The sequence below is a fragment of the Sinocyclocheilus grahami genome, unplaced genomic scaffold (assembly GCF_001515645.1).
Source record: "Sinocyclocheilus grahami isolate Dianchi unplaced genomic scaffold, SAMN03320097.WGS_v1.1 scaffold761.1, whole genome shotgun sequence".
NCBI classification, from domain to species: Eukaryota; Metazoa; Chordata; class Actinopteri; order Cypriniformes; family Cyprinidae; genus Sinocyclocheilus; species Sinocyclocheilus grahami.
This window is the reverse complement of record NW_015505940.1, coordinates 742,952-769,087: the sequence shown is the minus strand read 5'-3', so window position 1 is coordinate 769,087 and position 26,136 is coordinate 742,952. Positions and strand designations below refer to the sequence as shown.

Here is a 26,136-nt window from a genome sequence, read left to right as displayed (position 1 = left end):
GTGTGTGTGTGTGTGTGTGTGAGTGAGTGTGTGTGTGTCTGTGTATGTGCGTGTGCGAGTATGTGTGTGTGTGTGAGTGAGTGTGTGTGTGTGTGTGTGTGTGAGTGTGTGTGTGTGTGTGAGTTTTGGTTAACATTCAAATGATTAATTAGTTAGAAACTTGTTGCTATGAATACAGGTGCCATCAGTTGTCTTCTTATGAATGACTTGTTTGTCATTGAGTCAGTGTTGCCGATGCAAAGTAGGCCCTTCGTTACCAATCACCATGTAACTAAATTAGGATACAATTATGAGTCATTTGCAAACTGTTAAACATTAAACTGTTGGTTACTTTAAAACTAACCTTCATCTGGGAGATCACAGGGATATGTGAATATTTGATCTGTTAACTAACTGATGGCATATGTCAGATTTATTGCATGACTCGGGCAGAGAAAAGCTGTTGCTATCAAACATTGTTTACTTAATCAACAGTAAGTTGTAATGAAGGGATAGATCAAATAAGCCAATTGATGGAAGGTTTGCGAAGATATTTCATGCTCCCTTGTAAAAGTATTTTTTAGTATTTTAAAAATACAAAAATACAGTAGTTTATTTTAATACATGGTGTGGCTGCTGTATTTTGTAGTTTATTTTGATACATTTAAAATGAAGGTATTTTGTATTTTATTTTAAAATACATTTTGATGCATCTTTGCCCAACCCTGAACACAATCATATTCATATTGGACTGTTTGATGGACACTTTTATGCTTCAGTTCTTTTGTTGAAAGTCACACGACATTCAAACATTTGGGTTTGATATGATGAGCCTTACAAGAAAAGCCTGCATTTATTTGATCAAAAATACAGTAAAAATTGTGAAATATTATTCTAATGTAAAGCAGCTATTTTCTGTGTGAATCTCTGTTAAACTGTAATGTATTTCTGTGATGTGCAGCTGTATTTTCAGCATCATTACTCCAGTCTTCAGTGTCACATGATCTTCAGAATTCAGTATAATATGTTGATTTACTGTCACTTTTAATAAATAAAAGTAATAATTTCCTGAAAAATGCAAATACAAAAAGTGCTTTATTTCTCTCTCTCTTTCAGTGTCACATGATCTTCAGAAATCAGTATAATATGTTGATTTACTGTCACTTTTAATAAATAAAAGTAATAATTTCCTGAAAAATGCAAATACAAAAAGTGCTTTATTTCTCTCTCTCTCTGTGTGTGTGCATATGTGTGTGTGTGTGTGTGTGTGTGTGTGTGTGTGAGTGTGTGTGTGTGTGTGGTGTGGGTTACAGGACTGAACCTTCTGTCTTCTATAATACAGCTCAAGTTCACTGTCCTTCCCCTTCCACACACACTCACACACACACACTCGTGTGTCTCGAGGGTAAAGTGGATTAGAGTCATTGATCTTGAGCCGAGAGTGTTTTGAGAGCAACATGAGAGAAACGACGTTCTCTCAGATGGAACGTTTTACTTCAAGTCTTATAATGCAGATGCATCATGGGAGTTTTGCTTCCACTAATGATGTCCAGTGCTAAAAGAGAAGCACAGCTGTGTGTGTGTGTGTGTGTGTGTGTGTGTGTTCTCCAGCATGTTAAGGTCAGATCTGCATGTTCATGTTTGTTCATAATAAAGCATGCTGATTTAATTTAGGAGAGAGCTGCGTGACGTGTGACACTGGGCAGTTTGTTCTGGACGTGTGTTTAATGTTAAACACGGGTTAATTTAATTAATCCAGTAATGAATTTCATTTGACACGAATTGAAATGGTTTCTCAGTCGTTCTGTTGCTGAACATCACATCAACTACAGCGTGTCGACACGACCTTTATGTGACGCCAAAACAGGTTAATCCTTTACAAACCCAATGTTATTTGATGAAAAATACAGTAAAAATTGTGAAATATTATTCTAATGTAAAACAGCTGTTTTCTCTGTGAATCTCTGTTAAGCTGTAATATATTTCTGTGATGCGCAGCTGTATTTTCAGCATCATTCCTCCAGTCTTCAGTGTCACATGATCTTCAGAAATCAGTATAATATGCTGATTTTCTGCTCCAGAAACATTTCTGATTATTATCAATCCTGAAAACATTAAACTTTTTGTGGAAACCGTGACACATTTTATTTTTCAGGATTCACAGATGAATAGAAAGTTCAAAAGAACAGCATTTATCTTTTGGAACATTATGCACTTTTGACCACTTTAATGCATCCTTGATGGATAACACTATTAATTACATTTTTTTAAAAACTTTTCGAACCCTGTTTTACCTCCTGCATACATGACGGCCAGCATGATGGAGGAGATCCAGGCCACCTCACTGTACGAGGCGTTGAAGATGTTCTGGATGTCTTTGAAGAACACGGTGGTGGCCTTTGGGAAGGCGTAAGAGAATCCGATGGAGATGAAGGCCCCGCCCACCACAGCCCAGCCCCACCCACCGTCTGGAGGCGGCACGGCTGGGGGTCCGACAGGTGGAGGCATTGTGAGCCCTGGGTATCACTGCAGGAGAGACGGAGACCACCAATTAGACTGAGATTTACAGCTGTGACATTCAACCAATCATGTGAGTGTGGGGCGGGGCTATCTGCCCGACTGACCAATGAGAGACCAGAAGGAGTGTTCAGGAAACCTGTCTGATAACAGGTGGTTTTTACTGTAATTCTGCAGAAATGACACCGGATTCTGTTTTTAGTCTCTGGTAGGCAGACGGAGAGAGCAGATATAGCAGCTCTGGGTGGAACCAGCAGCCTGGAAATGAGCACTAATTAAAACCAAACAGACATAAAGAGAGTTCATGAGCCAAAATAGAAGATTTTCACGCCTTTTGTGAATCATAAACACACTCTATGGCAAATAATACTGAAACAACTGCACTAAAATGGACATTTATTTGTATTATGATGTTAGTTACATTTTTGAAGCAATCATGTGTTTCAGATTTGCTTTACAATATGTATATAACTTTATCTGTATGTATGCCAAAAAAGTTGGATATATATATATATAAATTTACAACTTTACATATTGAGCTGTGCAATTATATAATTGTATATGAAACATACATATAGAATACTATATATATTAATTTCGACTTTATTTTTTAAATTCTGACTTTTTTGCCCCCCACAATTCTGAGAAAATTCCCAGAATCGTGATAAAGTCAGATATAAATGCATAATTCTGAGAAAAAAAAGTTGTGAGATAAAATGCTGCAATTGCAAGAAAGTCTGTCCAGTGAAAAAATAAATAAATAAATAAACCTTTTTTATTTCATGGTGGAAAAAAAGCAAAATGTACAATTGGAATTGCAAGAAAGAAAGCCGGAATAATGAGATATAAACTCAGAAATGCACAAAAAGTCGCAATTACCTTTTCATTTTTTAATCCCACAAGCTTCCATAACATCTAGACTAGTTTCGGTCTAGGGTGTGTAGTGTCTTTTTAACAGCTTCATAATCCACTTTTTGCATTTATTTGCATACGTGATTGGTCTGCTCTTCCTTTCATATATTTCATCATTTCATTTACACACAACCAGAGACTAAAAGCTGAACTCAGCTAAACCCTCACACTCTCCTGCTGCTGATTCAGATCACGCAGTGTGTGTGAGATTTAGGAGATTAAAGGTCACTCGGGGTCACTGGGACGACACAATCCATCACCACGGCAACAGTGTTTACAGCTGTCAGTCACTGACCAATAAAGCCCCGCCTCCTGCTGCTTGAGTTCATGGAAACGTGGGCGGGGCTACACACGTAACTAAGTCATTGTTTACAAACCAAACAAAACTCGAGAGTGATTCTTATCATGTGATATTTCAGTTCTGAAGCCAAATGTGTCAGAAACACACACACACACAGTGCTCATGTGATGTTAACACCCCAGAACTAAAGCCCTGTGTAAGATAAGCTTGTGTTGTTAGCTGCGCTCTTCAAATCCAAAGAACCTTCCTGCAAAGTTATTGCGAATGATATCACTGCATGCTGACATCAGTTATTTTACTTATATTTCAAAGTACCAAACAATTGGCCTCATTTATCAATCTAGCGTAGAAACGAGCACAACTCAATTTAAGACTGTGATTCATGAAACATTCAATTGATCTTACTCCAAAAACACCCGTTAACCTTGTAATTGCAAACAATTAGGCTACATTCATTTATGTAATTTATATGTATATTAAAATACTGGTAAATATAAACAGTCTATTTAGTTCCCCTCACTCTACAACAAATATTTTACATTTAACGCTATTCACAACAGAACAAGAATGCAAAATAAGTAGTTATAAAATTATATATTAAACTATAAAATAAAACACAAATTAGGCTATAGTGGCAAACAGCTAAACCAAATCCAAATGTTTCCATTTTTGCCATATTTGTAACATTTGTTTGCATAACTGTTATTCATTATGTAGGCTAAACAAGGCTTTATACTTCACTCATGTTCTAATATCCGTGTAAAATCCTTCACATGTGCAAAAATGTTTGTTTGGGCGCTGCACGCTGATTTTACAGCGGACCTTTTAAAATAAACACTGTAACTTTTATGTTTGGTTGACTGCATTTTAGTTTGCTGAAATGTCAGGCGACGCTAGAACTAATGTTTGTGTGAGGCGCCTTTGCGATCAGATGGATTAAATCAAATAAAGATATAAAGAAAAGAAATAAAATGCATTAACAGTGTCACAAAAACGAGCACAACCTATACTTGTTGCAGTGTTTTTTTTTTCCTTTTGTTAATCTGTTACTTATATTATAGCCTATTTTGTGTGATCCTGTTTATTTTGTCGTACGTTCGTTTTGTAAATGTTTATGTTGTGACTACAGCAAACACATGCCAGAACAAAACTCGTCTACAGTACAGCGTATGAGATATAAAAAAAAATGATCAAACAATTCTGACTTTTTTCTTACAATTCTGAGAAGAAATGTCAACATTGTGAGATATAAACTCACAATTGAAACAAAAAAGTCAGAATTGTGGGATTTAAATCGCAATTAACTTTTTTAAATTTCTTATTCCATGGCGGAAACAAAAAAATCAGGAAAAAAATGCTAGATTTAAACTCAGAATTCCCAGAAAAAAGTCAGAATTTCAACTCAGAATTCTGAGAAAAATTCCGAGATATAAACTCAGAAAAAAGTCAGAATTACAAGTTTATATCTCACAATTCTGTTTTTTCTTCTTCTCAGAATTGCAATTAAGTCATAAGTGTTAAATTCCAATTACCTTTTTTAATTGTTTTATTCCGTGGTGTAAATGGGCTAAGGCTAAAACTGTAATTTTGTCAAATCTTTTATTTGTAAAGTGCATCTGTGCATCTTTTTTTAACAATAAATGACTTGTTTTCATATTTTGTTATGTAATGAATGGCATTTGTTCAGCCACTCATTGGTGCTTGAATTATTAACCAATCACACGTCTTGTTTACAGTGATCCAATCAGAAGCTGAGGCGAGTACACTACTAATGCAGCGATGTGATTGGCTGACGGTAGAGACTCAGGTGATGCTGTTACCTGACATCTGGAGTCTTAAGCTGACTAAATGAGACACAGTGAGACATTATGAGAGGTCTGTATTCTCCTTCAGCTTGAAGGTCGCGGTGTGGTTCGAAGCGGTGAGTGCTGCCTCATGAATATTTAATGAGATGGCCCTCCTCATCTTTAGGCCATGATTTGTCTACAGTTCACATCACAGAGACCTCCAATACTGCTGAACGATTACAAACGAACACACATGTGATCTCAAGGAGTTCTTCTGTGCTGTCTAAAGCACTATTCAGACACGATCATATTCCATGCGTTGTGAAAATCGCTTTACAAATAAAACAGACCTGACGCAGCCGATCGACTGTGCGTATCAGGCTGTTTTCAAGGTCTCCGTCTGTCCTGGTTTGATATTTCCAAACTCACAGACTGTGCCGAGGACACTCAGGGTCACGCGAAACCGCTGGAGAACTCCCAGAATTCAGTCAGTCCGGATCACGTCTTAAACGCTGCTTTAAGAGTTTCTTTAACTCTTCACAGTGTGACTGTGAACAGAGACCCAGCTAGCAAAACTTTCATTGTCATTAAGTTTCTGAAACATGTTATTTTAGTACTGTTAGTTTTTATTAATCATTTAACCACCAGTTTTTATGTTTATATTTTCTATTTGAATTTTATTTAAAGTTTTCGTAATTTTGTTGTGTTTCTGGCATTTTTAGTAGTTTTTATTGCATGTATCGCTATATAGTTTAGATTAATTTTATTTATTTTTGTACGTCAATTTAAACTAAATGTTGCCTTGGCAACTAGCTGAAATCAAAACAAATTTTAGTTTAAAAACCTGTTTCCGAATGTTCTCGGAAAGTTCAAAATGTCCATTTGTTAAATGTTTTAGAAACGTTTTTTCTTGGTTATACAAATGTTACGGGAACATTGCATTTGATCATTTTGAAACGTTATGGGAACGTTATTATTCAGTGTTCTCTGAACATTCTGAAACAAGTAGCAACATTTAATAAAACCTCAGAAAAAAAGATACAAATGTTATTAAAGACGCTTTGAATGAACATTCTATTAATGTCGCAGGAAGAACATTTGTTCAAAACCTTACAAGAACGTTCTGGGAACATTCCCCGTTATCTGGGAAACTACATTTTGTGTTTGTCTTTTAAATAAGATACATGTGTATAATATAAAAACCATAGACGAAAAGCTGTTCCTTATTCTAAGAATTTATACTACAGTGTAAAAACGTTGTAAACATTAGAGTACAGTTAACAAGAAAACACCAGTTTTTCCAATTTCAAAATATCTCATTTAATTCATTGTGTTACGTGGCATTTCTCAACTGTACTAGTGAAAATAGTTCTACACCAGATTTTGTTCATTGTAGGTAAAAGGTCAAACCCAGCGCTGGTTAAAGCGGCACAAACGGCATCCGAGCTCCAGCTGTGAACAAACTCGTAAGCTGTAGATTACATCAGCGCGGGACCTAAACGCCTCTGATCTACAACAATATTTATTCATCGGTGCGTTGATTTAACATCAGCTGTTTAAAGCAGGTTTGAATGAGAGGAAAGACCTGCTGGCTGATCCTCAGGTCACTTTGAAGGTCTGTGTGTGATTGAAGTTCAAAAACAAGATCTAGAGTTTCCCACCCGAAGAAAGAGACTTCAGAGAAACAATAGAGTCAGAGAGAGAGAGAGAGAGAGAGAGAGAGCTGCGGGAGGCCACTTATCATAGACGTCTCCACCTCTGTTTGATATTTAACTTCAGAAACATCTGAGATATCATAACAGAAACGTACATAATGCACACACGTACACAGACTGGCTTCTCTTTGAAAGAATGAGCAGATACAGAGAGACGCCGCAGGAAACTGATCGTCTGGACAATAAGTTGCATTAAAAGAGGTTTTCTTCTGGTAGAAGCCTGTAAAGTTACTACTGATACATGAAACATGATCAAAGCTTTCCTGTCGCACACACTCTCCTCGTGTCTTCTGTCTCGGAGTGATAGTTTAGAGTGTTTTATCCAGTAAAAGCTCTTTTAGTGTAATTGTAGAAGCGTCCAGCTTCAGCTGGAGCTTCTCGTGTCAAATCTTGACTGGTTTTGATCAAGTAAGCGTCAGAATAACGTCAGTAATATCTCCAGATGAACACTTACTGCACTGAAGCAGCTCAGCTTTACTTGATTCTCCATCAATCATGTTTTAGAGTCTCAAATCTGATCCTCAGGATCTTTTGAGGAACGTTTGTTTCCAGAAGCTTTACTTTCACTGTTCCTCAGCGGAGGAATGATCTTCACAAGCCTCCAGAACATCTCACAACTTCTGAGGAGCCTTTATTTCTTCAGCTCTCAATCACTGCATTATATGTTTGGAGCATTTCAGTCTCATCTCACTGAGACAGATTACTGGAGATATAGAGCTACGACGACTGATATTTAGATCATTTTTTGTCAGTATCTGCTGCACTGTTATAAAGATCTCATTGATTTACATCACAAGCATCAGAATCTCATCATAGAAATATCAGCATCTGCAGCAAATTGAGCTGTTTTTGCCTCCATGTTCTCACGGTATCACACTACACGAGTCATGAAAGAGCCATATATTTAGTCCATTTAAAGCTTCAATAATTATTTAAAAAATGACATTGTTCCCATGTTTACCGGGTTAATCGTCTGAGTCATACTCGTGACCTTTCACCTACTGGTGACCCATATTTGCTGCACAAAAACTGCATTCATTCATGCTTAAAGTGAGAAAAATACATATTAATAGTTGGTATCAATTCTCTAATGACAATGTTTCAGTGGAAAACAAGTCAGTCGCAGACTAATAATAGTGTGATGTAGGAGTGTGTCAGGTTCTGGTCTCATCTGAGACGTCGTTCCTCATGGAGATAATAGCAGTGCTGGAATCACCGCACCTTCAATACACTCCTGAAGCATGAGTTTTCCAGCGTGTTCTGAGATTAACGAGTGTCAAACTCACCTGAAAGCGTTTGTGAAAGCATGCATGCTCGTTTCTGCTTAGTGAAACCTAAATGCCTTCATAAACGATGTACTTGACCATATGAAGCCCCAAAATACTGAGGATGGGCGTCTCCTTTAATGCACAGCGTGATGTTTGAACTTCACCAGTCTTAGATTCTTCTCATCCGCACAATGCAGAGAAAACATGCTCGGTGTGTTTCTGTCCGCTAATGTCCAGCCTGTACCCAGAGAACAAAAACACGCTGTTGTGCTCACGTTCCCACTGAGTTCTGAAAACCTTACCTTTTGTTTTTAATGTTCTAAAAACGTTAAAGGAAAATTCCATTTGATCATTTTGTATTAAGGAAACGTTACTTTTGAATGTTTTTGAAAAAGTAACAGTTACTCTTTATTTTAAGGTGTCCTTGTTACAGTGTAATTATACATTTAAGTACTGAGTAATATTAATTACTAATAATAATGTATTTACTATATGGTTAGGGTTCGGCTTAGTGTTACTTGCATGTAATTATGCATAATTAATTGTTATTATAATAGTAAGTACATGTAATATGTGTAACAAGGCCACCTTAAAATAAAGTGTTAACAAAGTAACATTTTAAAAACATCAGATGAACATCCAACAAAAAGGTTTCAGGAAAAACGTTCCATGCACGATGTATAAATAATGCTTTTGCGCTAACATTTTGAGAACATTACGAAAGACCAGGTAACTGTGAACGTGCTATTGTTAATGTTACTGGAAGAGCGTTTGTTCGGGTCTTTGAGAGAAACTTCCGGCAATGTTTCCTAGCTGGGAACCCAGGGACAAATTTAGGTTATAAAAACGTTAAAATGTCCTGTTTTCTTGTCATGATTAGAACTTTTTTAAAGGTTACAAAAACGTTTCTCAAGCACAAATGACGTCATCAGGATGTTTTGAGAATGTTGATCTCGGAACGTTTTCTCTTAACATTATATGTGTTCCTGCAGCACAAAAGCAGTGTTAAGTCGCTGGGGGATATTTGTAGCAATAGCCAACAATACATTGTATGGGTCACAATTATACATTTCTCTTTTATGCCAAAATCATTAGGATATTAAGTAAAGATCATGTTCCATGAAGATATTTAGTACATTTCTTACCGTAAATATGTCAAAACGTAATATTTGATTTGCAAAAATCTTTTTTCATATTTTCAGATTTCAAGCTCAGCCAAATATTGTCCTATCCTAACAAGCTTATTTTAGGTTATAAAAACGTTAAAATGTCCTGTTTTCTTGTCATGATTAGAACTTTTTTAAAGGTTACAAAAACGTTTCTCAAGCACAAATGACGTCATCAGGATGTTTTGAGAATGTTGATCTCGGAACGTTTTCTCTTAACATTATATGTGTTCCTGGAGCACAAAAGCAGTGTTAAGTCGCTGGGGGATATTTGTAGCAATAGCCAACAATACATTGTATGGGTCACAATTATACATTTCTCTTTTATGCCAAAAATCATTAGGATATTGAGTAAAGATCATGTTCCATGAAGGTATTTAGTACATTTCTTACCGTAAATATATCAAAACTTAATTTTTGATTTGCAAAAAAAAACATTTTTCAATATTTTTTTTCTTCATATTTTCAGATTTCAAGCTCAGCCAAATATTGTCCTATCCTAACAAGCTTATTTATTCAGCTTTCAGATGATGTATAAATCTCAATTTAAAAAAACTGACCCTTATGCCTGCTTTTGTGCTCCAGGGTCACAAATCAGTGACAAGAACGTTCCATAAGCATTACTTTAAGAACGTTTTGTCCTAACATTTATAAACAAAACAACACTGGCATGTTGTGAGCACGTTCCCTGTGAGCTGGGTCATTACAGCCAAACACATGCATCTATTACAGTAGATAACAGCACTATATTATATGACTGTATCCTGTAATGAAGAGGATGCATGAAGCCATCCGTCACATGCCCCGCTGTAATAATGTAAGTCCAGCAGATGCAGTGACCCAGATCAGCCAAACCCGCTTACAGCATCAAAGCCCGGATAAATATAGAAGCGGCTCTCTCTGCGGTTCTGCTCCGTGTCTCGGCGCGCGGGATGCTGGGACGGAGCACCGGATGCAACCGCTCAGTATTCATTCATATTCATCATGCATCTTATTTTATTCTGCAGCATTAACTGCGAAGATCTAAATGATGCACATCATCATTTGGCAGCAGAATGTTGTGATAACGGGACCGTCTCGGCAGCACAAACGTATCATCATCATCATCATCATCATCATCATTTAAAAAGGCTGTTTACCTTCAGGTCCGGTTATCAGTGCTGTCTGTCTCTCTGACCTTCAGTCGCTGCTGCAGAAAGACGCTCCGCACGCGCGTTTGAATCCGTCGCTCTGCGGACGGCGGCGGTGACGTCACGAGCGTTTGTTTAGCGGAGGCTTGGCTCATGAATATTAATGAGGCGGTGTGACGCGCCGCCAGTGGACGCTCTCCGATTGGCTACGAGGCAGGCGAGTCGCTCAGTGGGCGCAATGAATATCAATTAGGTTCGTATCCGGGAAGGTAACCGTATGCAACGTCAAAAATATTTGTAAAAGTCTGCAACGTCGTCACCACGTAATGGTGATCCTGTACGGGAGCGCACGAGCTCAGCTCTTGTTTATTATTCCAGTCGCGTCTGGAATGCGCCTCTTACAGGGGCTTATTGTGCTAAAACAATCAGCAGGGAGAAACTAATTCTTCTGCCAAATAACTGAAATCCAAGGGTAAAGACAATAAAATTACACTAATCTTTTTTTTTTCAGATTGTACAACATAAGAAGACATGGAACATCCGAATATATAACCAGTGTTGGGGAAAGTTACTTTTAAAAGTAATGCATTACAATATTGCGTTACTCCATAAAAAAGTAACTAATCGCGTTACTTTTATGGAAAGTAATGCGTTGCGTTACTTTCGCGTTACTTTTAAAATCTGGACAGGGCTCGCTTGTTTGTTTTTAAAATAAAAAAGTATATTTTTGGCAAATATAAAGCCTTTTCACACCAGACGTGAAATGAATCCGCCTCAGGCTGAAGGGAAAGTACAGTAGAACGCAGAAGAAGACATTTCAACACACTTCAGCAATAAACAAAGACACACAGATGTTCGTCTAGAGTAATTAGTGCTTATTAGTACGCTTGAACCGGATCATCGAAGCTCAGAAGCTAATAGAATGGGATTAAATACATAAAGCATATTTGTGTTGTTTAACATTGAATTATTGCAGGTTTGCGTCATATTCTGAGTTGCATTATTTTTATTCATTTTGAGGAATACTGAATCTGTGTGTGTGTGAGTGAGATGAATTAATGCATATTCATATTTATTTTAGAGCTACAGTAACATCTTCTGATTTCTGTCGCCATGGCGACACCAGAGCTGTCACTCAGTAAACTGGAAACAAAGTAACTTGCCTTACTTAATTGAAAAAGTAACTCAGATATTCTCTTGTAAATTAAAAAGTAATGCGTTACTTTACTAGTTACTTGAAAAAAGTAATCTGATTACGTAACTCACGTTACTTGTAATGCGTTACCCCCAACACTGATATATATATATATATATTAGTCAAACGATTAATCGCGATTAATCGCATCCAAAATAAAAGTTTTTGTTTACATAATATATGTGTGTGTACTGTGTGTTTATTTATTATGTATATATAAATACCCACACATACAGTAGGCCTATATATTTTGAACATATTTATATGTATATACATTTATATTATTATATTTTATATTATATATAAATATATTTAATACATAAACGTAACATATTTTTCATAAATATATGCATGCATGTGTTTGTATTTACATATACATTATTAATACACACAGTACACACTCATATATTATGTGAACAAAAACTTTTATTTTGGACGCGATTAATCGCGATTAATTATTTGACAGCACTAATATATAATTTTTTTTTCATTTTGCTTCAGTCACGTGATAAGTGAATAAAATGACTCGGGACTCAAAAGACATTATAGTGATTTCATGTTCAGATTATGCAATTCAAAAACGATATACTGTAATTTAACTCGATCAAATGAACGCTATGGAATATTGATGTAATTATCGATCCAGTAAAATGACCCGATCACTAACAGATGGAAATGTTTTGCCTTTGGTTATTTCATGAATAGTTAATAAGTTTGCAGCCACCTGAGGGCAGTGTGTCACTAGGTTAAACTGCATCTGTGTGTTTTAATATTATTCCTGTTTCGTTTGGTACATTTTCTCAGCAGTGTGCATCAGATGAATGCTGATGGCTGTCTGAAGGAGTGTGGTTTATTTCTTATTTATTAGCAATTACATACAAGCACTAATTAATTGTGCATTTACAGTAACCCAATAAGAACCCAGAGTTATGAACTATTAGATCATAGAACATTCGTTCAATAAGTTATCTGGTTTTTAAATGTTAACACAAGAACATTATTTATGCATCATTCATGAACGTTTAAATGTTATTATTAGGCTACTCGTTTGAGAACATTCAGAAATAACATTTTCATAGCTTAACGGAAACGTTGGCTAAGCATTCTTAACATGCTTTTGTTGTTGTTGTTGTTGTTGTTGTTGTTGTTAGCTGCTGTGCTGAGAAGCATTGACTGCGGTTGGATCTAAACATCCAAACAAACACTGCTGCATAAATATTAAGTTATGGACTATATGTTCAAATATTCACCACGTATGGCAAACCAAACCCCAATATGAACACATAATTCCAGGATCTGTTCACCTGTGAATGAGTTAAATGTCTCAGAACAGGTATCTGCCCTCAATTTATTATCAATATTCAAGCCAAGTCAAATTTACTTGTGTCGCTTTAAAGCAGCTTTACAGAAATCATGATACTGATGTTTATAATATCTTAACATCTTTATGCCTCTTAGCAGATTAGAGCTGAACGATCATGTTTGTGATATAAACAATTAAGCATGAGGTTTGCTATATATACTGTATATATCTACGATATATATAAACGATGGTGAAACATAAAAACATTAATTTAAAGTGGTTAATTACAGCTATAGAAATAACACATTTTAATTTTATTGCAAAATATGCTCATATATACAAGTATTTAATTTTTCAATCACTCTCTGATTGGTGGAATTTCGCACGGCATCATGGGTAATGTAGTTTTCACCAGAAATCCCGCTGTAAGTCGGAATGATGCGAACAGATGGGTTCAACAAACGCAATCAGTTAACAACTTCTGCGTTCACAACAGGTCTGTCTTCAGTGGTTTATAAGTCACAATTTAAAACCAATTTCCCTAACTCTCTGTTGTGCTCTGTTTGTGAATAAACTGCTTGGATTCTTTATTGGTATTTCAGGACCCAGAATGCTTTTCTTTGTCATCACTGTAAATCTCCTTCTGTTTTTAATCATGTAAAGTCTCTTATGTGTGCTGGATCATGTGTATGTCGATGGATCCAGGAATAATCACGTGCGGCGTCAGTCTAGAGGTTAGACTCTCTGAATCTCCCAGAAGGCTTTGCTCCACTGATGGTGTGTTTACACTTTTCAAGAGCTGATGGACTTCAGATCTCATCGGATCAACTTTCTTTTAACTATTTTAAAAAAAGAAGTGGTTTTCACATGGAAATTGCAAGTACATTTCACAAATGATTACAAAGAAACAGCAAGTTACACACTGAATATGAAGTAGAAAACCTGCAATAGTAGGCCTATGTTCTTGTAAAAATAACAATCTTTGTTTTACTTACAACTTAAAAAGGTCTTTTGTTACAGTGTTTCAAATGAAGAATGTATTGTAATTGAATCATTATTTGTATATAGTTAGAGTACAGTTATTTACTTACTATTATAATTATATCAGTATTTTGAGTTTGCTTTTTTATATTTTCGTTTATGTTTTAGTAGGTAATTTTGTAATATGTTTGTCATTTTTATTTAGTTTTGGTTTTAGTAATTTTACTACTTTAAGTTTTTCATTCAATATTTGTATTTTATTTCAGCTTTATTAGACACATTATAAAACCATTTTAAAGTTAACAATAATAACACATACATGTATACACTGTATATGTGTGTGTGTGTATATACAGTGGGTACGGAAAGTTGGCCAGATCTGTGCCTTGCCACAATTCTGTCTCTGAGCTCTTCAGGCAGTTCCTTTGACTTCATGATTCTCATTTGCTCTGACATGCACTGTGAGCGGTAATGTCTTATATAGACAGGTGTGTGGCTTTTCTAATCAAGTCCAATCAGTATAATCAAACACAGCTGGACTCAAATTAAGGTGTAGAACCATCTCAAGGATGCTCAGAAGAAATGGACAGCACCTGAGTTAAATATATGAGTGTCACATCAAAGGGTCTGAATACTTAGGACCATGTGATATTTCAGTTTTTCTTTTTTAATAAATCTGCAAAAATGTCAACAATTCTGTGTTTTTCTGTCAATATGGGGTGCTGTGTGTACATTAATGAGGGAAAAAAATGAACTTAAATGATTTTAGCAAATGGCTGCAATATAACAAAGAGTGAAAAATTTAAGGGGGTCTGAAGACTTTCCGTATCCACTGTATGTGTATATAGATAGATAGATTCTGTAAATATACAGACCCTAAATTAATTTTTTCCCCCTGGATCTCCAAATGAACAAATACAATCTTGAATCAACATGCAGAATGATTGATTTGAAGCGTGCGACTGATGCTTGATTCGTGAACCGATCGAGTCCAGCGAGTCTCTGATCCGATGCTGTTGTTCAGTGTAATTGTGCTCATGTTTCTCAATGGTTTGCACACACTTTGTGTTGATCCACAGCTGCTTTAGTCGTTGAGCGCTCGGCTTTGGTTTAATATGGTTTGGCTTGGCTTCTGTCGTTTCCATTCTCTGTGTTTCTCGTCTGGAGCTGCAGCAGAAGATGGATGGCTCTGTAGAGCATCTGCTCGCTTACGCCTCTGTTTTTACAGCATCTTTCACACCAGACGTCCCTCTGAGAGAGAAACACAGCGTCCCGTCTCCTATCTGTAGGACACACGGATTTCAGAGCTGCAGACGAGGCTTTATTTTGCTCATTTGTTCAGCTGTACAATGCTGCAGTTTGAGTCTCAAATACTAAAAAATGCTATTTTGTTGAAACTACACAAAGTAGTTCGTCAGACCGACAAAATTACCCCAAATGTTGTCTCAACTAGTCAAACACAGTTGTCTGAACAAAGAATTTCACATTGTTGAAATGTTAATGCTTTGTGAGCTCCCAGCATGCATTGCAGCATGAATAAATTATGCAGTTATAGGAGTATTGTTTTGCTGTTTGCTGACTTCATTTAAACTTCGTTGTTGCTGTTGTTTTGTCATTATTGTTAGTTATTAGTTGCGCTGTGATGTAAAGAGCTCATCTTTTTAATATTTGTTGATTGCCAGCGTTCTTGAGGTTTGTGTGTCTGAGGCCTAGATTATGTTCAACTGCTTTTATTTGTTTCCTGGATATTTTAGTCTTGTGAGATGTTTCACGAACAAAGACAGAGTTGTCTGCACACTAGACTAAGTTATCCATAACAATTCAACGTCTGTCATTCATAAATAAATCATGTTGTGACTTTTTACACATTATACTTTTTTTTTTTAATCCAGAAAACTGGAAAAAAAATAGCAATTGTTGTTTCATGATTGATGTGACATGAATCAGCATCGCATGAACAAACAAATGTATGTTGGCTAAACAAAGTATCTTAACTGAGAAGAACTAAAAAGCTATCGTTGAGAGAACTCAAAAGTCTTACTGCATCAAGTTGCCTTATTTGTTTACGTTTTCTAAACTCTTTACAGTGTGCTCCAGTGAACCTGATCATTAGATTTCAGACACAATCAACAGTTTCTGCTCCAGTCCATGTTTAACAGAATCAGAATCAGAAGAGCTTTATTATCACACAAGGAATTTGACTTGACGACAGGAGCTTCCAGTGTAGAAGAAAGCACAGATATAGTGCAGACATGATAGTGCAGAGTGACATACATAGGAATAACACAGTAGGGATGCAATATAACACTAATATATATAAACAATAAAAAAAATACATTAAATAATGTACTATATACAGAAATAGAAGTATAGGAAATTGATTGATATCTTTATTTCAGACTCAAAAAGGTCCATATAAAATAAAACAGCATACAAAAACAACATACAACATGGATAACAATAACAACAAATAACAAGAACATAATTTACATCTAATGTCCATATAAACACTTTCTCCAGTGCCTCCAAAGTAAAGAGGTGTACCTAACAGTACTCTTCTCCAGGATCACAATAATTTCATTTTTAGAGGCCCCAAGTCGCTTTATAAATTTATACACAACATTTCTGATAACAGCACATAACATAGGCACCTGATTCTGAACAAAAAGCTGACTGGCACTTGTACACCGAAGGGGCTTTTAATAAAAGTCGCAATGCATCGTTATTTGCAACCTGCAACTTGTTAAATGTAGCTTTACTGTAACTGCACCACAAGTGGGCAGTATACAGTGGAGTGCAATAGGCTATTTTCACATCATCAGTACACATGCTAAATTTACGAGCAAGCATATTAGCTTGTGCATACAATTTACAATACTGTCTCTGAATGTCATCATCGTCACAAAGGTCACTTCTAATGATGTGACCAAGATATTTGACCTTATTCACCACAGATAACTCCTGTCCAGCCAAATAAAAAGAGGGGAACACGGCCTTACGGTCCTCCTTTGTCCTCACTATTATAACAACACTCTTTTTGGTGTTAAACTTTAAATCATATTGCTCACCGTAGTCAGAGCAGACTCTAAGCAACTGTTGCAGCCCAGCAGAGTAAGGTGACATTACGACTAGGTCATCTGCATACAGTAGATGGTTCAAAAGTCTTTCTCCCACCATGCAGAAAAAATGCAATTGTTTAAATAAATGTACAGATATGGTATTAGTGTGCAGATATGTTATTTACAGTTTAATATAAAGATAACTATGTTAGTAACAGCCTCACTAGTGTGTCCTCATGATTGACACTGAAGAATTGAGATACATTTTAAATATTTCGCTTTATTTCAGCTAAAGGTTTAGTAATGTTTTTGTCATTTTCTGTAGGTTTTGTTTTTGTATATCTCTTTTTATAGTTTTAGCTTTAGTTATTTTAGTGCATTTTTAGTTATTTTTCGTTAAACTGAAAATGAGAAATGTTGCCTTAGGAACTAGCTTTTTGTTTTGTATTGTATTTTATATAAGTATCTTATTTCAAGTAATGAAAAATGTTTAAATGCTTTTAATTTTAGTTTCAGTTAACTATAATAACCCTGATAAAGTTAAGCTGTACAATAGTTTTGTATCATTTAAATATTTTATGGGTTTTAGTAATATTTTGAATCAGGTTTTATTTTTATATTTTCTGTTTACATTTGAATTTAACTTAAAGTTTTAGAAGTAATATATATGTAATACATTTTTAATATTTTTTATTTAGTACATCAAGTTAAACTAAACGAAAATGAGAAATGTTGCCTTGTAAACGGAAATCTTTTATTTTAGTTAACCTTTATTTTATTCCAAGTAACACAAATGTTATCAATGCTTTTAGTTAACTATAATAACCCTGATACAGATATACCACAATAAAAGACTTTATCATGTAATAAAAGTATTATTGTGAATAAAATGATTTTTCATGTCCAAAATTAAAACCAGACTTTAAGATGCAACAAAGTCACAGTTCCGATCTCATTTGTTTCTGTGAGATTAATTGGAGCACAAACTGAGACTCCTGATTGTTTCCTAAGAAGAGGACCTCAGTAATCTCAACAATGTCTGAACGACAGCGAGAAACATCGGAGACTTCAGGAGAGATGTCCAGCCTCGGAGAAATAAACCGTTCCTCTGGGAATCACTGAAAGTGTGTTTGTGTAAACTAGACCGGTTTAACAGATGCTCACGGCCCTGATGACAAACTCAATGATTCGGTGTGTAATTTCATTCATTATAAGCGGCGCTCACACTCACAGAGCCGGGTTTGTGTTCAGCTCTCGAGCACACATCCAAACCATGCAACAGATGTTCAGAGACAGATTACACGCTCCACCACTGAGTTTGGAAGACTTTATTAAACCTCTAGACAAAATATTGTGTTTTCTTGAGTCTGTTGAGCTAGCCCATCAGGCGTTTATGGCTCATATAGTCTGATATAGGAGAAAAAAACAGCTTTATTTCATTTAGAGACTCGAAAATATGCAATTTGCTGCAGATGCTGATATTTATAAGATGAAATTCTGATGCTTGTGATGTAAATCAACGAGATCCTTATAATAGTATACAACATAAAATGAAATATCAGTCGTCGCTCTATATCTGCAGTAACATGTCTCAGTGAGATGAGATTGAAATGCTCCAAACATATAATGCAGTGATTGAGAGCTGAAGAAATAAAGGCTCCTCCTCAGAAGATGTGAGATGTTCTGGAGGCTTGTGAAGATCATTCCTCCGCTGAGGAACAGTGAAAGTAAAGCTTCTGGAAACAAACGCTCCTCAAAAGATCCTGAGGATCAGATTTGAGACTCTAAAACATGATTGATGGAGAATCAAGTAAAGCTGAGCTGCTTCAGTCCAGTAAGTGTTCATCTGGAGATATTACTGACGTTATTCTGACCTTTACTTGATCAAAACCAGTCAAGATCTGACACGAGAAGCTCCAGCTGAAGCTGGACGTTTGTACAACTATACTTGACCTTTTATTTGATAAAAAACTAGAAGACGTGGAGTAGATTGTGAGCGACAGGAAAGTTTGATCATTAAAGGGGTCATATGATGTGACTGTCTTTACATTTATTTTGAAAGATGAAGCTCGTGATTATGGTAAGGGGCGTTACATTTCCGACGAGTGCTTGCGGTGTTCGGCCAATCACAATGCACTGGGTCAGCTGGCCAATCAGAGCAGACTGCGCTTGTCGGAAGGAGGGGCTTTGTAGAAAACGAAGTGTTTGAGAGAGGCGGGGCATAGAGGACCTACAATAATGTACAGTATTTGAACAATAATGTGTTTTTTGAACATTAAAGCATGTCAACATATTCTGTTACACCAAATACACAAAATAATGATCTTTAAAAAAGCATCATATGACCCCTTTAAGAGGCCTTAGAAATGTGTAATAAATACACTACAGTAGGATTAGTGACTTGAGAAATAGTGATAGCACTATGACTGAAGCTCTAAGATACCCAGAATTCTGCAGACGCAGCAGAATCAGCTCTTCTTCCGCAGGTTTGCTGCTGTGTTTGAGTGTAAACAGAGTCTGTCACCTGTAAAACACACGATCCGCTCCTGCAAACCAGCCCTGCGCTCATGTTTGTACTGGCTGAGATGAGCCGTCAGAGCAATGCATGCTGGGAAGACACTGTTTTCTCTGTTGCTATTCTGAGCATAATGACTGGCTCCTGGCCACACCTCGCCGAGACTTGCGCTATAGGACCCGACCGAAGAGGCTTGAATCAGACTTATTATACTTAACTTAACTACACCTGACAGTAAAATTAAAACCATAAAAAACACTTAAAAAATAAATAAATACATGTATTTAAATAAATCATTTTAAATTCAAAATGCATAAAATAATACATTTGTTGTACTAAAATAACACCTAAAACTGAAATAAAATTAATTAAAAAAAGAGATATATATATGATACATTGCAATAAAAGTTATTTGTCATTTTTCATAATTTCATAAATAACTGTATGCTATATTTTATACTTCATATATTTAAAAAACACTATTTACATAGAAAATAAAACATATTTACTAGTAAAGTTGACTGTCACAATTACTAAAACTGCAAAAAAATTAGGTTCTTCCTAAGTATTTTTGTCTTGTTTTCCAGTATAAATGTCTAAACATCCTTAAATCAAGACACATTTAGTTTGGAAGCAAAATGACTGAAGATATAAAGTCTTGTTTTCTTAAAAATGTATCAGAATGAACTGAGTTTAAGCTTAATGCAAGAATAAATATCCGCAAAAGGAGTCAGAAAAATAAACTTAGCTTTAGGGGGAAAATACATTTATTTTTCAAAAAAAAATTTTTTTTTATTTAATTAAATTTTTTTTTAACATTTTATTCTTTTTTATTCGTTTTATTAGAAAATAAGACTATTACATGTTACGACATTTAGTATATCAAATAAATGTGTCTTGATTCAACAAACACTCAGATTTGATCCACATGTTAAAAAGTATTGCACATGTGCAGGTTGCAGAAACACATCACGTCATAATGTTTGTTAATAACACGAATAAAAAACTTGACACACAAAAAGAAAACAGAGCTGCAGTCTAAGAAGTGTCACGTTTGTCATATGTACAAAACTAGTAAATCACTGCTGTGAGTTTGTGTCATATACATGTGCATAAGATCTTTTGAAAGGTAAAACTCGGCACTCAAACACACTTTCTTTGTCTCTGTTTCTCTGCGTGTTTCCTCGGGCCTCTGGAGACATAATCAATCAACACTCTGCATCTCAAGTCATTATCAGAGCAAATGCACACGCAAACGACTTCGCTTAGAAAGATCGAGACAATGAAACACTACAAGAATCAGGACAGCAGAGATACTTAATCTGCATTATTACATCGATGCTTAATACGTTTTGCACTTGATAACAATGCAGCTAAACAGGAACGGCATTGAACTTTGTTCTTATTGCATGCACAGTTTTGAGCCATAATCATGTTTAGTAATTAAAACAGATGCAGTTTACTTAATAAGAACGGATATTTCTCTGTTTGCTCTGCTGATTATATAGGACAATCAAATATCCACTCCAGCCACTAATCACTGCATGAACCAAAGCAGTCGAGCGTGAGATTTTCAGCTCATTCCTGGAAAGCATGAACTCAGGATCAGTTTTGATTTGGATAAACTTAAGCCACATGGTTTAGTGAAGACATCCTCTGTTGATGGGTTTAGGAAATGAAGCATCACTGTGAGATTGAGCTCATTCACAGCTCATAACAGAGGCGCAGATAACAGCAGACACACAATACGCTCATCATCAGCCTCTTGTGTATGATAATGGAGCACAAATCAGCCCTTTGTCTCACAAACTGTTGTGAACTCAACGGGACTCAATGTGTGTGTTTCATTTGTAATGGTTAATGTAGTTGATAATCCAGCAATTACTGGCTTAATTCACGTTTTAAGAAGCAAAGCTATAAAAGTGTTTTCATGTAAGCCAGGGCTGAATTTAATAGTTATTAACCCCTCATAATGCATAATGATAGAGACAGAAATTCTAAAAAAAAAAGCACAGTTTTTAGTAAGGGAACGAAGCTTTGCAAACGCTTTAAGACCCTCAAAACACGACTCATTTATTATTATTATGTTTTTTTTCCAGATTTTTTAAATTATTTTTTTAAGAGATATAACCATTTAAAATGTGCGGGTCATTTTGACCTGGGTATGTATGGAGCACCATTAGTGTCAAAAATACTTTTTGTAAAATGATCTGTGAAGTTGTAATAGTGTCAAAAACTTTTGTGAAATATATTTAGGCTTTTCCCCATATCTCACACTGCACGTGTGGAACTGAATTTTGTTGCTAAACATGAATTTGTCGCCTATTGCAGTATGAAAAAAACATCATTTTTTTCACCTGAAAGTAAAAAGTTCATGCAAATAAAATGAATTAATTTTGTTTTTGTTTTTTCAGAGTAATAACAGAGTAGCCTAATATTTCATCAAAAAGGGGTAAATTCAGTAATACAGTGGTGACATTGGAAAAAAAATTTCACACTTCACATTTAATGAGAGTTTGCTAAATACAATATAGTTTTAGTTGAAAAAAGTTTTATAAAATAACGATTCTTCGGGGATGCAAAAATAGTTTACAGTGTTTTGAGCGCATCATGCATCATGTTTTGGAATAAATCGTGAGATTTTTGCCGAGATCTCACGAGAGGTCACGGATGTAAGTTAATATTAAAGCGGTCATATGATGTGATTTCAATTTTTCCTTTCTCTTTGGAGTGTTACAAGCTCTTGGTGCATAAAGAAGATCTGTAAAGTTGCAAAGACTAAAGTCTCAAATCCAAAGAGATATTCTTTATAAAAGTTAAGAGTCAGCCACACCTACCTAAAACGGCTCGTTCTAACACGCCCCCACATGTCTACGTCCCTGTGTGGGAAGATTTGCATAACGCTGCGCAAATGTTCACGCAAAGAAAGAAGGTGTAACTTTTATTCTCGCTGTAGTATTGTTGCTGCCACCGCCATGTCGTGAAGACGCTGTGTGCTTCGTTGTGAAAGCGAAACTACTTTGTTTGGTCTTCCAAAGGAGGACGATATCTGCTTCGTCATGCCTGGAGCTGATCCGTGCTGGTCGCTGAGGGAATACATCAACTTCGTGCTGTGGATCGCCGGATCGGCTTTCACCGTGGACGAAGCGGAGTCCAGCCTGGTCACATGTCCTTCCGGACGCTCATTCGTCGGTTCCTCCGGGCAAGCCGTTCTCAACCCCACCGCCTCAGCTCACGCTAACCCGGCCTCAGCGCACGCTAAGCCGGGGTGTGGATCGCCGGATCGGCTTTCACCGTGGACGAAGCGGAGTCCAGCCTGGTCACATGTCCTTCCGGACGCTCATTCGTCGGATCCTCCGGGCAAGCCGTTCTCAACCCCACCGCCTCAGCTCACTCTAACCCGGCCTCAGCGCACGCTAAGCCGGGGCTTCCCCTCACGCTAGGCCACTGTGTTTCGTTGTGAAAGTGAAACTACTTTGTTTGTTCTTCCAAAAGAGGACACGACTAGAAATCAGTGGTTAAGTTGTATTTACAACACTGTTCCAGAACACTTCAACCCAAATATTCAGATGCGTGCAGCGCATTTTATGGAGGACTGGTTACTGATGCTGGGAGAGTAACGTTAGACTAAAATGCCGGCTGTTCTGACTCACGTAAGTACGTTTTCATTTAAATGATTTGTCACTGATGATTCAGACGTGAGTTTTGGGCAGTGTAGAGTAGCGCTTGTTGTTTGTCATTTCTCCGATCACAAATGCAGACATGGTTTTATGTTTACGTGGTGCGATGCAACGCAACGTGTAAAAAGACAGTACAAGTCATTATAATCAGTAATTATGTCCCCACTGGATGCAACAAATGCCTCGTTTATAATGGGTTTTAATGTTTTTGTCTCGTCGCTCCGGCCGGACACGGCATCACAGTATGGTGAGGGGCGTAACATTTCCGTCTCACGCTTGAGGTATTCGGCCAATCACAACGCACTGGATAGCTGGCCAATCACAGCACACCTCGCTTTTCAGACCGATGAGCTTTGTAAAAATCGAGCGTTTCAGAAAGGCGGGGCATAGAGGAGAAACAATAATGTACAGTATGTGGAAAATAATGTGTTTTTTTTACTTTAAACCGCATAAACACATTTCATTACACCAAATAATATTCTTTTAGCAGCATCATATGACCCCTTTAATATAATAACTAGATATCATTGCATATAATTTTGTAGAAAAACAAAGTGTTGCACATTTTATTGGTGCAAAGGTGAGTAGTGGTGATATTTATTTTGTACAACATTTGCAACTGCTTTTCATCACTTAATTAGAAGCACCACAAATTAAACTGTGCCATGTTGTAGTAGAGACTACTGAACAGACATTTCGAAGTTGGTTTTAAAATGCAAAGTATTTAAAATAAAAATAAAGCTATGTAAACAAGTGTGTCCCATCAGGTGATGAAAAGTTCCACACACTTGTGGTCTTCATCCTCACTTGAACACTTGGACCAAATACAGGAGATACGTCATGCAACTCAGTAGTCAAGAGGTCAAGTGCAAAGACCGCGTCCCGTTCCGTTTAAAGGATTTAACTCTGTTATAAAGGCGATTCCTGATGGATTAATATGTCTGATGAAAGCTTCCCTCACCCATGAGTCATGCTCAAAACAACTTTCACAGTTATGTTTGGGAGGTGTTTCGCTTTTAACTAAAGAATGTAATAATACATTTATTCGAAACTCAATTTCTCCAAAAGGGAGATAACATTCAATGGAGGAAAACATGGTTATTACCATATAAGTACTGTATACCCAATAAAGTGAAAGAAGTGCATTTTTAAATTTTGCATAATATATACCCTTGTAATGCTTTCGTGTCGAAATGTTGCGATGTAGCTGATATATGCACCTTCTGTAAAAAAGAAAGTGAAGATATTTGTCATTAATTTTTCTCTTGTAATGTTTCATCACTTTTCTGGAAAGATTTGAGTTCCTATTGTTTTTCTAAAGTTAATATGAACCGTAATTTACGATAATTAAGGATGTCGTTTGCTTTTTTGAAAGCCAAAACAAAACTTTAGAATCTGCTAGAAAACTTTCTTATCCTTGTGGCAAAATTCTATTTTAACAAACAAAGGTTTCTTAAGAAAATACCTGCTTTTATAGCTTTCTGATGTGAAGTAGAACATTTAATTAAATCACTAAGAGTAATTAATAACAAAGAAATGTTTCTTTTTTGAAGAGATATGATGAGATCTTTCATTTACCGTGATTAGTACTTTTTTTTAATCCTCTTTTCTTTATTTGTTCTGTTCCTGCCTTTCTTTATGTTCATAAAAAAGCTATTTAAATGCATCTTTCTCTTTTAACACTCATATGTTCCATATGTTCAGATGACATTGGAGGTATTGTTGATACATTATGTGTAATGTATGCAAAGTCGTATTTCATTAATGTCATCTCTGAAAAAAAAAAAAAGTGCAAAGACCGCACGTGTGGTCTCGCTGCACTACAGTACCCAGAATCCCTCGCGCTGCGGGCTTCGGCAATCTTCGGCAATCTTCGGCTGTCTCCGCCCACAGGAGCGCGCGCCGCGGAATGCTGCTCTGATTCCGAACGGTTCCTCGGAGATGGAGCGAGGGCTGAGGCGCTGATATCTGCACTTTTATCCATGATATTCAACTCGAAAAGGACGTTCTGTTGACGCGGACCTGCCAAGAGCTTCCCCATCTTCCATATTCGTGCGGAATTAAAACTTTTACGGCTCGATTTCGTCAACTTTTTATTAGTTTTTTCCCCTCCGGGTGAAAATGCCGCAGCCCGCTCGCGCCGTGAGCTTCGTGCTGCTCGTGTTTCTCGTTACGGGGGTTACACCGATTAACGGAGGCTCGGAGCCGGTGCCGGAGCCGTGTCCGTCTGGGTGCTCGTGTGCGGGATATTTAGCGGACTGTAGTGGATTAAAACACGGCAGGATCGCGGAGAGGCTCCCCGCGCGGATCACGCGTCTGTGAGTGTTCTTTATTTATTTATTTATTTTACCTCAGATCCTTTGTGTGTCTTTTCACGATCAACACATTCGCTTTCGTAGATTCAGATGAAGCTAAATACGAGGAAAAAACATACAGCGCAGAAAATCACAACTGTGGGTACAGTTTATAAACGATTAAAGCGTTTAAAACAACAAAAACAAACACGACTGAATGTATAAATCTAAACGTTCTCCGTGTATAACTTACAGTGGTTGTAAAACACACAATGTTATCTTAGTGTGATTGATTTTGCTTTGTGTGTGTGTGTGTGTGTGTGTGTCTCTGTGT

The 26,136-nt window shown here is 36.5% G+C and overlaps 1 protein-coding gene across 1 annotated transcript in view; it reads right to left on the bottom strand.

The window, feature by feature from the left end:
• Positions 1-10,883, bottom strand: part of LOC107561233 (monocarboxylate transporter 2) — a 17,318-nt gene extending 6,435 nt beyond the window's left edge. Inside the window, exons 1-2 of the mRNA XM_016245619.1 lie at positions 10,785-10,883; positions 2,274-2,505 (exon numbers count right to left, since the gene is read on the bottom strand). Of these exons, the coding sequence (XP_016101105.1) occupies positions 2,274-2,487 (214 nt within the window). The 5' untranslated portion in view covers positions 2,488-2,505; positions 10,785-10,883. The remainder of the gene's footprint in view (positions 1-2,273; positions 2,506-10,784) is intronic.
• Positions 10,884-26,136: the final 15,253 nt, after the last annotated feature.